The 13,639-nt window shown below is 26.8% G+C and overlaps 1 protein-coding gene across 1 annotated transcript; it reads right to left on the reverse strand.

Annotated features, from left to right (window-relative positions):
• Positions 1-11,925: 11,925 nt before the first annotated feature.
• On the reverse strand, positions 11,926-13,172 carry LOC119668979 (mitochondrial uncoupling protein Bmcp-like; the record flags this gene model as incomplete). Its single annotated transcript, XM_038078692.1, is given in 4 exon segments — positions 11,926-12,397; positions 12,467-12,565; positions 12,624-12,684; positions 12,753-13,172. Coding segments are annotated over 4 exon segments (697 nt in total), but the record flags the coding sequence as incomplete, so codon positions are not given.
• Between the last annotated feature and the right edge of the window lie 467 nt (positions 13,173-13,639).

Genomic DNA, 13,639 nt, shown 5'->3' on the forward strand with positions numbered 1-13,639 from the left:
ATCTATCTAGATGTTCTAGATACATTTTTTGTTGTATTTTATATTTGTAGTTTAATTAATTAATTAAAATAAGATTAAGCAATAATATTATATACACATCAATAATACATAAATATGTATAAATATGTATATATTTTTTAAAGGTTCTTATAAAAGTAAATATAAGAAAAATATAAGAATAAAATTTACACTTTTATCATTTATTTTTTCATAGTTGTTAAGTTTCGCAAGTGCTTTAAAAGTTTTCTTATCGAAATTATAGTTAATATAAGTAAAAGCATATAAAACAAAAGTATATTAGAATTGTATAGTTGTTATTATCTGTAGATTATATTATCTACAGATGGTGTAATCTACTCTCTATAATATATACTCTCTGTAGTAGGTACACTCTATATCTCTCTATCTGGTACTTTATCCCATCGTAAATACGACTATGATTAAAATTTATTAAATTTATGTCGAAAAAATATGTTCTTACCTTTTTCAGCTAAATTTTGAAGCTCTTTAAATAAATAATATATTTATCTAATTAATTTTCAATGAATTTATATTTTAGTATAGTACATTAAATATATATTTTCGTAGTTAAAAATGAAATAATAAATAATTCCAAATAATTACAAATAAATTCTGCTTATTAGTTTAAAATAAGTTTAAATTAATTTTTAGTTATGGAGAAAATTCTTTTATATTAATTATATTATATTAATTTTAATTAAATAACTAAAATTATTAATTTTTAATAAATCAAGTATATATTTAATGTGAATTTGAATTTCTTTGAATTTGTAATATAATAATTTAATATTAATATATACATATTTTTTTGTTAAAATTAAATTATTACTGATAAATTATTATAATAATTATTATAATTAATAATAATTATTAATAATAATAATAATAATAATATTGATAAAAGTTATTATTAATAATAATTATTATTGAAAAAGTAAATTTATTATTTATAATTATTACTGATATGTAAAGTACTACCCATCATTGAAGTTGTGCATAAATCGTAAAAGGACATTTAGGTCGCAAGTGCTCCGATTAAATTACAAAGTCTTCTATTGTCAAGAGTCAACAACCTATAAACCTCTTTAGAAATATTTTATCGATTTAAGTTATTTTCGTGGTTTTTCCCATATCCGAGCAAATCAAAAAAATACAAAGTAAAAGACGTAAAAACCAATAGAGATGAAAGGTAACTTAATTCAAACATTTTTAAATAAATTAAAAAATAAAAAGAAAACAGAGACAAAACAAACATGAAACATCGCGAAAACAAATAATATTTTTTGCTCAAAAATAGATCTAAATAGATGCAATAAAAATTCCGAAACGCCAGAAATAAAATGCAAATACGAGTGTATAAAGATAAACTTAAATGAACTAGAAAAAACAGAATCAATGTCCAATGCAAATTACCAAACAAGGGAATTACCATAAACCCGCGAAGCTACTCTACTAGTCCCACTGACTAAGTTTCGGCTGATCGGCGAGCCGCCGTACCATACAAAGTAACCGATCGCACCGAGTCTTGAGCGATTTTTCTCTTCTGCTACTTTGATATTTTAGATTGTTTATGTTTTCTGACATTGTTAACCGTATCACCCACTGGCTAAGATTAGATTTGGCTCTTTTCTGTTTTTTTTCGTTGTTCGGATTTCTTCATTCTTTCTTCGCTATTAGGTTTGCAAAATTTATCTGCTGCCATTTCGAAATATTCAACAAATCGAGTTCGTGAAAGTTGTTGCCGTCGTTGTGACGCCAATGCGAGCTCGAAAAGGAACAGAAAAACAACCTTTGCCTCTGGCACGGCACCTTCTTTGGACCTGTGCTTTATTGAGTTTGGGATAACCCCACACATATTTTTACAATAAAAAACCCAGAGTCAATAAATTAATTAAAAGAAACGTTAAACAAGTTGACAAACAAAATAAATTGACACAAGATACAATTTAAATATGTTAAATTGATTTGATTTAAGAAGAATTTGGTAAATTTATATATATTGAATGAAATAATACGCGCCGCCATATTAATTACTTCATTTACAATTTGACATAATATTCCCAGTGGTAATATAAAAAATTCCATACATATTTAATTAAATTATATCAAATAAGGAAATGCAGTAATATTTTATTATTTTTTTATTGTCTTTTTGTTGTAATCTACAAAGACAATACTAGTTAGATACAAATCAATTATTTATATTCATAACATATATATTATATTTTTATTAATCTGCTTTCGATGAATGTTATATTTTCGAACTATATTTGCCAGGACTTTCAAAAAATCTGTTTCTTTCGATTAGTATTGTTAATTAGTTTAACAACTCACAAAAAGAGACAGCAGACAGTTGGACTCGATTCATTTCGACATAGCCATCAAAAGTATACAGAGTTGAAATGGTCTCCCATATCTAGTTTATTGCGGTACAAAAGTGTCTAAATAAAATTAACATAATCTTATTATACTCGACTAAAGGATTTTACATTAACGTGCAATTAATCTTAAATACAACACTAAAAGTTGGAACGATACAATAAGGTGAGACTATTTGATTTCTATTATGAGTTCTAGAGTATGAGAAGAATCGATTATGAAGGTTTGCGCAAAGTCAAAGAAGAGAAATTACATTAATGTCTTCATTAATAGTTTTAGAGAGTCGGTTTTCAAATACATAATATACATTCTAGTAAGTTTGACAAAAGAGAGTTATTTAAATTTCCTGACCATTGTAGTGTGCCACGTATATTAATATTTGGTAGATATTGGTAGATAGCCAAAAAGATATTGTTAGAAGAGAAATATTGAAACTTTTTATGATATAAGAATATTTAGCACTGTGATGAAGATAGAAAAGTTACTATTTGCATTATTGCAAAAGAAATATATTTTCGAATATTAATAGATACAACTATGATTCCTTGACAAAAATTTCTTTAAGATAGTAGAGTTAAAAAGTATGATTTTCTAAAAGTGTGTACAATAAATTATCTTTAGGTTACACCATTCTTAAATTTTACATACTGTAATTTCAAGGACCCTTTACTTATTCATATTATTTGTCATCATCTATAGAATATATATCTATAGAATATAATATATCTTAAATATGAGATTATATTCGCTGCATTCGAAACAATAGGTTTATGAATTAATAATCTAAACTAAAATTTAACATAGATTTCTTGTAATTCTGGTTATTAGAGTAAAAGCAATTTATTCAACACATTAATTCTAAAATGCTTAAAGTTATACGCACAAAATTAGTATTCAGTATTATATAGATTTTAGCAGGGCTCTCCAAAGTTCGCCCGGCAGGTCACGTGCGACCCGCGACATGTTTTTAATCTACTACAATTATGCAAATTTTCTTTTGTACTGGTAAAACTACATTATTTTATTTTTATGGTATACCAAATAAATGAATTTCAATTGATAAATTAATAAAACTTGATTTAACATTATTATATAAAATTTCTTTCTGCGGTTCCCAATCTGTACAGTGATTTGTATTGGCCCGCAATCGCATCTGGTCTGGACAGCCCTAGATTGTAGTATTGATAGCAAGGCAATAACATAAAAAATAATATAGTAATCTCTTACTACATGTTATATGTAAACTCCTCAATTAATTTATTATACAGTACTGTATAGAATATTTAGATCATTTCGACGAAGAATAGCATCAATTTAAAAGTGAAATAAGATGAAAAATGCAAATGCTTTAGATAAAGTATGTGAGTATGTTAAGTGGAAGGAGAATCAAATATTCCTTAATAAACTAAGAAAACTGTTTTCATTCCACATTCTTCATAATGACATGTAGAAGTTTTGGCATATTAGAGCCAGCCAAATGCATTGATAAATGGAAGTATCTGGCCAATTTCAAGGTTGAAAAATAGCACGCCTATAAGCCCATAAGTACTTAGAAAATTTGTTTGATATATCGCTGATTGAATTAAACAATGGGACGCCAATAACTTTAAAGTATGAGTCGTTGTCCAGGAGCTGGATAACACTGGACAATGACGTTATAATTGTTCTAGTGTTTCTTATTTATGCGCTGGTAAAAGTCAACAAAAGTCTTATTCAAACGATCTGCAAGTGTCTCAACAAATTAGGTAGGTCTGAATGTTTCAGATGAACGAATTTATTTTTGGTTATTTATAATATTATATTTATATGTATAAATCAAATTCTTATATCAAAATTTGTTTAAAACGAATACTAATCGAGTTCAAAGTCAGTTAGTTTAGTTAACTTTCTGAAGAGAGTTTTTTTTTTTTGAAAAGTGGTGAACTACAACAACAAAAATTCGTTTATATTATTTTAATTAATTGAATTTTTGGCTGACCATACAACTGTTTCGAGTATTGGCAAAAACCCAACATCAGTGGTCTTAGAATTATTTCTTGTACTTAATTATTCGTAAATAATTTTTTTAAGAATGCAAGTACCAGGCATTGAACTGGCGCCCTGCCAAATTTGAAGCTTAATTTTCTATATTTGGAGATTCATTTTGAAACCACTTCATTCTTTAAAATAATATCCCTCAGAAAACGAAGCTTTCTGTACGTTTAAAAGATATTTATTTATCAAGAGTTTTGTTGGAAATATTTGTCTACTTTTCTAAAACTTTATTTACACCCCAATAACCTAGAACTTAAGGACGAAACAAAATGCAGGCCATGGTGAAACACCAATATATTTTATTGTTGAAACCAAACTAATGTAATTATGTCTCTGGATCTTCATCTTAAAAAATTTAAATTCATAATTATATAGTCCATTAAATTTAAAATATTTATTTTATATTTATGTTTCTTTTTTAAATTTAATACGTATGTTTTTTATAAGAAAATTAAATTTATATACATATTTAATAAAAACTAAAACAATCTAAATGACATAAATATTTAATTTAATGCAAATAAAATTAATTTAATTAATGTTTTGATTCTAAACACTTTTTTCACATAAACAATATTGCTTTCAAGTTCAAATGGAGTTTAAATTTTTTTATCTCGTTTTCTGGTTGTGTAAATAAACAAATTTAAACTAAAATTCAGAGAAACTGTAAGATACTTTATAAATAATTTCAAAATTTAAAAGTTTTTATTTGAAAAAAATTACTTGGACGTCAACAAATAATTTTTTTACACTTTTTTTAAGTTGAACGTCGATAGAAATTTGCATAAAATCGAATTTTGAATTTAATTATAATAATTAACTATGTCTGTTTTTTTGTGGACTAATCGTAGATAAACAAACTACGTAAGAATTTTTAATTTGTTGTGTTTATAGTTCAAAACACTCCAAAAGTTTATTTTGTTTCTTCGTCGATTTCGTTTGTTTACGCTTTTTGCCAAATTGAGATATTTTTGCATCTCTTAATTGTGCAATTTAAATATTTTTCTTTGTTTTGATTGTGTTATTTTGAAATAAAAATGTTACTTCAATTTTATATTCACGTTTTTTCCAATTTATTATTTGTTTTTATATTTCATTTTTTACCTCATCAAAAACAAATAAAACCGACTTTATTCATTTAAGTTAACTATTTGAATAATAATTGAAAAATACTATCAATTTTTAAGTCAGAGAAATTTTATACAGACATTTTAATCAAAATATGCTTCCAAAGACCAATAATAATGGATATTTGGTAGTATCTGAAAAGTCTGTATGATCAGTCAGGTCCGGTTAATTAATATTACGTAATCCTAATGCATTATAAAATGAATAAACATATATATAAACATAGTCTATATTTATATATAAACGTATGTAAATATAAATTCTATACGCAATAAGGAGTAATAAAATCATGCAATATATAATGCCTTTATAAAAGAATAGTATTGAAATTGAACAATTAAAAATAAAAATAAAATTAATCAATTAAGCTATTCTACAGTTGGTTTATAATATAACATATTAAATGAATTTGTTAATAAAGTTTTTTAGGAAATTAATAAAACTCTAAAGTGCGAAAATACAAGCCAAGTACGGCTTTGGGTCAGTTGGATAATGAACACTGACTCTGTGTTTCAAATTTGGCAGGTCATGTGTTCAACTCTTAGTACTTGCAGTTTAAAAAAATTATTTACAAATAATTACGTACAAGAAATAATTCAAAGACTACTGATGATGGATATTTGGTAATACCCGAAACAACTGGTATGTTCAGCTAAAAATTCAATTAATTAATAAATAATAAAAAATTTTATTGTTGTAATTTACTACTGTTCAAAACATCTCTCTATTGAAAATAAGAGTTTATATTAATAATTTAGTTTCTTCAGTCAGATATAGTCCTTCAATTCATTTGATGGGTGATTTTAGCCACTCAATCTAGACCTAGTTACAGGCTTGTGGTCAGCCTAAAAACTCATTTAATTAAATATTTAAATTTTGTATTTTAAAATTACATTGTGACCGAAAGGTTTTCGGAAGTTCTCATTTAAAATTCGCGCGCTGTATATTTTTCGATATTTTAAGTTTAATGAGTTTGGCAGCACCTGTCCTTATTACTATGCAAAACTGAGCGCGAACTGTCCAGGACAGTTCGTTTACGGCAGCTGTTGAAACCAGTTCACCTCAGTAGTGCGTTGCGAAAAAAACAATGGAAAAAAATATTGAACAAAGAGTTTGCATCAAATTTTGTTTTTCGAACGAAATTTCGTGTGCAGAATCGTTGCGAATGCTACAAAAGGCTTATGGGGAATCAGTTTTATCGAAAACTCAAGTTTATGAGTGGTACAAAGCCTTTCAGGACTGTCGTACGACCGTCGAAGACATGCCGCGTTCTGGACGACCTTCGACCTCTACCACCGACGAAAACATTGAAAAGGCAAAGGAAATCGTGTTCAAAAATCCTCATGTGAGTGTTAGAGAGATAGCACGAGAGCTAGGCATCGGTCGTGAGATGGCTCGTTTGATTTTGGTGGACAATTTGTGTATGCGACGTGTCAACGCCCGGCTTGTTCCGATTCACCTCAATTTGTTCAACATTATCAACGATTTTAAGGCCAAACATTCAATAAATACCATCGAACAGCCACCGTATTCACCTGATCTTGCACCGTGTGACTTTTTCCTGTTTCCCAACCTCAAATTACCACTCAGAGGAACGCGTTTTGAATCCATAGAAGACGTAAAACAGAATTCGCAGAGGGAACTCAAAGCCATACCGGAAAGCGCCTATAAAAAATGGTTTGATGATTGGAAGAAACGTTGGCATTTGTGTATCGCTTCTAATGGAGCATATTTTGAAGGAGATAAAATAAATATTGATGAAGATTAAGAATTTTGCGTTTGTACATTGTGACCGGAAACTTTTCGGTCACAATGTAACTCGCTATTACCTATTTTCTATTTGAAAAAAATTTCATATTATATAACTTGTCAATAGATTTATTGTTTTTACCTTTAATAACAAAGTTTTAATTTAAAGCTTAAAAATAAATAATATTCTTAAACATAATTTTGCCAACAACTTCTTGAATTTAAACAACTCACATTCAAGACGTAGAATTTGCCTTGAAAAAATTAATAGAAATTCTATTAATTTTTCATTGAATAAAACTGTCATTCGAATACCTACATTATTGGACCTTCGGTCACAATATGTGGGTGGTGAATGACATTGCGATACGAAATTGGATGATTCAGCAAAGATTATAATAATATGTTGATAAATGATATACAGAAAGAATAATTACTACTACAAATTACCAAAACTTAAGCTAAGAAACTGTTTATACAAAATTTTAACCCTTATGGGTCTTATGAGGTTTCCTTCAATGTAAAAATCTTAACAAACCTAATATATATTTTTTATTATTGTTTGTATAAGGGATATACAGTAATTTTTCATAAAGGGTATATCATAGTTCTGATGACATAGTTCCTATTTAGTAATATATATTGAACACAACTCATCCAATGCAATGGATTTGTAACAGATGTGCTGAGGCTTAACCATCAATAAAATTCAAGCTCGTCTAACAATATTACTGCTGTTAGTTAGTTAAAAAGATTGAAATTTATCCATTACATGGTAAACACATATATATATATTATATATATAATATATATATATATATATTAACTTATATTATCTTCAGTGATTGGGCTTATTTTTCAATTCATGAAGAAAAGCACATATATGTGTGGTATAAGGTTTGTTAGGAGACAAATTTTGATTTTAGTCTCCTTTTATCGTATATTATAATCCATTATAAATATCGTTTGGACTTGAAATTTTGAATATATAAAATAAGGATAAGGTTAAGGTGACACTGGCACAGCCTGTATTGAGTTACGATAGGACTCATATCTATGCTTTAATGCAAGTTTGTATAATATTAGCAACAAGTCCAAACAAAACTAACGGTGTTATTTGCTTACGATACTGTCGTACTTGCCATCGGCGATAGCTATTTACTTACAAACTGCTAATAATAACATAATTCACTGGATAAGAATTTGAAAATGAAACCCAACAATTCAAAGCCAGTGGTTTTTATTTATAATAATCGAAACATCAGGTATGTGCGAGTACTGCAATATATATAGTTATAAATCTAGGTACTAAATTAAGATAGAATCAGCACATCAACGTGAAAAGAAATGAACTAGTTTTAAAATAATAATCTATGAAATAACTATCTAATAAACTTCTTATATATAAACCTATTTGAATGGTCGGCACTCAGCTTAAATTACTACTATCCAAAAATTGTAAAATATCGTGCTATGGTGGTATAATAAATGCAAATTGAAATTTTGACCTACATCCCTTGAGAAATTTTGACCTACATCATAACCTTGAAATAAAAATTATATATGAAGAAATTCTTTGAATTGTCAATCTGCACATATCGAGACCAATTGTCACACTTACACTAAAGCGAGTAAACTGGCAGTATCAGTACGGTACCAGTACATCCTCTTAAGCGCCAAAACTCTTATGACCTCTTCGCAATTGTCAAAATAATCTAATAGACGAATGTGTGGTTGGTCTATTAGTTGTTAATTGTTTTTTTTCTAATCGTTTGTTTCTTTCTGCTACTTTTTTATTATGTTAAACGCTACATAAATGAAACTAAATAGCAGAAGTTATTATACCCTTAACGTCAACTTTATTTCAGCTATTCAGCTCCTCTGTTACTTCATTAGTAACATAACCATTACCTTTATAAGTCAAGATAGCCATATTGGTTAATACTTTTTGATTTAAACTTTTTTAAATTACATAAAAAATTTATTTTCTCTGAATATATTTTAAATTCTATTTAAATAATAATTAATTTATAATTATTTTTTAGGTACTTCATATCCGAGAGTGCTTATAACAATTGCAAATAAAAAAGTTATTAAATTTCAATTACAGACAAAACAACTTTTTTAGAGGTTTACCGAAATAAGCTCGAAATAATGGACATCGTGCTTGACTCCTCAAAATATTGCTTCTATTCAAATTGAACCATGACTTGACAAAATTTAAATATTGCGAAAAAATTAATTTAAAATTTAATGATAAAAAAAAATATGGATTTTAATTATAAAAAAATAGTTTTTCAATTGCCCACCACAGGTTACTTTGTGTTCCAATACTTCAATTCAATTACAAATACTTCAGATACAAGTAATTATAGCTCAATTTGGCATCTTCTAGCCAGAGGCTATTTTAAATTGCTTTGAGAATTATTTTTCACCTTATTGTTTAATGATTTTTTTGTTTTGTAATTTCAAGAACTAATTATATTATAATAGATTATATTTAATGTAGAATTCAGACAATGAATAAAACATCGCTTAACTTCAAAGGATACTTTTAAGTGATTGGATTTTAGTGTGTAATAAAATTTTTTTCTTTACGTTTTTTCCCTTGTTTTTATTTTATTGAAAAAAAAACTAGTAAAGTAATTCTTCCAAACAATAGAAACAGTAGATAGCATATGTACCATACCGTAGATTTAGCAAACAGTTTGAACAGTTTTTTAACAATGAATTTTATTTATAAAAAATTCCAGTTATTATAAGAGTCCCATATTCTCTAAAGCAGGCAACATCCATAAAATGCTGACCCGCTCCTTTACCACCGCTAATTAAATGTTATATATTGGCTTTTAACAATATTTTTGGTGAAGATATTAGTAACTTGTAAAATAGAATGGATATTTTTCCATCCACAGTACGTTTTAGGTTGAGAAACACTGTTCTTAAACCCTTATTCTTCAGATACTTTTAAAATAAGATAAGTAATTTAAAATGAATACGCACTCAATGAATTCCAAACACGCATTATTAAAAAGAACCAATTTGGGTTACATATTCTAACAATTTTCTATCTTTGAAATTTTCCTTCAAACATAACTTTCATTCATCTTGTTCTTGTAGAATATCTTTCGGTGACACATAATTAATGCAAAGTTCATCTCTTCTAATCTCGTACCAAATGCTTCCTACAATATAACAATATTTGATCGATGACATTGGAACGCTTTGATACGTTTTAGTGTGCTAAGCAAAAAATGTTCTACACTTAAAGTCAGAACAGACCATTTTCACTAAACTAATCACTAAAGTGTTGATTAAATATTTGTGATTCAATTATTTATAATCTTATTTTACCAAAAAATATGATACTCAAATTCATTTGTGTAACCGTACTCATGAGTATCTAGTGCCTTTGGGAATTGCTGCACTATTTTCCAAAGGACATCCGATTTTTATTACTAGTCCCGGTAAAAACTTACTCAATATTTAATTAAAAAATAGAAACAAAAGTAATAATCACATTATTATTTAACGAATTTTAACTTAAATATGAAATAAAAATCGTAAGATATGAGTCACTTCATCACTTATTACATTTTTGTTCTGTCTGTAGCAGTAATAAATATATAACATAAGACTTAGAAGAGCCCCTTTATTGGAACTTTAATTTATTTATTCATAAATAAAAATCGTATTATTATACGATCTTTGCATAAAGTTTTTCTCTAGTTAACAAAATAAATAACATATTTTTAAAATACATTTCTAACATTAATTTCATATAGTATATTTATAGGCTAAACAGAATTGTTTTTCAATTCACATTCAATACAAACCACTTAAGTAAATTATATGGGATTTTGTAATATATTTAATAAACCTTAAAAGACTATTCATGCGACACAAGTTAGTTTTCTTTTGTTTGCCGTATTGAAATCTTTTTACGGGAAATATTTGTATTTTTTATTATACTTTATGATCTTATAAAATTTCTAAAGCATTTTCGTATTCAATATAATTTTTCAAATTAAATTAGTTTTTTATATTCACGTTTGTCTCAAATAGCTGATTGCTCATTTTAATCATTAAGATCCCTGGATCTTGAGTATCTTTTGTCTTGTGAATAATCTATAACTAAAATTTTTTACAATAGTTTTGTACTATGTAAACATCAGAGTTTTTCTTAACAATTATGTAAAACATAACATATACACAAATTTGTGCTATTGTTCATGCTAGAGAATACATATAACTTTATATAGAGAATTTATCTATTAAAATATAACTATGCAACACAAAAAGTTTCATTTATATTAATATTAAATTTATATATATTATAATCTTAAAATCAAAAAACAAAAAAGTTTATTTAAAATAATTTTTATTTTTTATGAAAATAAAATTCTCGCAATACTCATCAAGAAATTTAAAATTTTATTTCGATTTGCGATACATATTATAAAGAATTTAAGCTCGCGAGAATTTTTTATAAAAATGATAAAATGCAAAATTTTGATTAAAGTTTAATAAACATAAGTAGGATTTTTCAAAAATCATAAAATGCAGACATAAAAGCAAGTAATTTCAATTATATACTCTTAAAACATTAATACTTCAATAATAATCTTATAGATAAGTATTTACTTTAAGTATAACTTTTTCACAAGATTTTATATCAAAAAATTATCGGTTAGTTTATATTAAACATTTCACATAACAGCTGCATATATGTCATACCTACAAAAATATTTTTGTCTTATATAATACTAAATATATACAGTTTAATACAGTGTGTTTTTCTCTATAAATTATTCCGACAGTCATTGGTAATAAGTTTTCTTTATAGCTAGATTTAAGCGTTTCAAATTAATTTCTACTAATTTACAACCTTAAATAATCATTTCAGTTAACATAAGCTTAACATTAAATTTGGTTTTTAACTAAAATACTTAAATAATTTTATTTAAAATTAAAGTTTCTTGAGTTGTTCGTAGGTAATAAAAAATATTATATTCCAAGGACCCATACGCACCCACGTTGGAATAAATCCTTTATAGAGCGCAAGCAAACCTTCGTTTCGCACCGTCTAAAAATAAAACAAGAGTTGATATGCTTTGATAGTAATTGTAAAATGTCTAATATATTCTTCACTTACTTGCACCGCACAATCGAAACTACCTGTGTAAAGTTTTTGAGTTGTTGTTGTGGCAACACTATTCTGTACTGTAAGGTGTTTTTGATTCATAAGTCTTGTCTGGAATATATTAAGGCATTTTAAAAATGAAAAATAAACATTCAATTTGACAATTTACCCGTATTACATCTATAGGTGTAGATGCAATTGCACTACCTAAACTTGCTATAAAACTTGAGCTAAAAATAGTAAATAAATAACAAATTATTTTCACAGTTTTTATAAGTTTAGCACTCTCTGAACTCACATAAAATGATTCGCTACGTGATCACCAAAAGTATTCATTAGTTGTAATTTACAAAAATCATAAACGGGTAGTTCTACAGCTGCAATCACAACAGCACGCTGTGATGTAGGACCAACTCCTCGCCATAGACCACGTACGCCTTCATATCTGTATATCTCATTAAAGCACTGAAATAATCCTTTATTTTCTGAACCCTTCCCGTGTACTTGCATTCGAACTTTGAGTACATCAGTGGGATTTGCGATAGCGGATGATATCGTTCCCGCAGCAGCGGCGCAAAGTATATTTCCCCAAACTCTTTCTGTGCCCGTTTCGCTATCTATTAGTAATCCACGTTGACTTGCATATTTTTTCAGTGTATAATATGTACCGAATTTGATAGTACCATAAGTAGCTTGTCTGAGTACAGCAGGCCATATTCTAAAAATATATATCAGACACAGTTGTACGCGATTAGTAATTATTAATAACTGTCGTTTAACGATGTACTTTGTTCGTTCAATTTTTTTAGACTTTTTATTAAAAAACGTGTTTATTTGAGGTATCACGCGTAAACAAAACTGACAGCAACGAAAGTTGTTTTTCTAATTAGTTTTTATTAGTAACTATTCGTCAAACAAATGCTTTTGTAAAATGTCATGCATTGTATAAAACTAATTATAACAAAACGTATTTCTAATTATTATACCTAATTTTTTAATGTAAAAAAATATACATGTGATAAAAATTACTCATTATACTTACTCCATTTGTTGTTATTAAAGTAATTTTAATTTAATATATTCACTGAATAATATAAATATATACAATAAAATAAATATATACAATAATACAAATATATACGTACATATATAAATAATACAAGGAATTCTTTAGAACATTATTGT

Source organism: Teleopsis dalmanni, chromosome 1, assembly GCF_002237135.1.
Source record: "Teleopsis dalmanni isolate 2A chromosome 1, ASM223713v2, whole genome shotgun sequence".
NCBI lineage: Eukaryota > Metazoa > Arthropoda > Insecta > Diptera > Diopsidae > Teleopsis > Teleopsis dalmanni.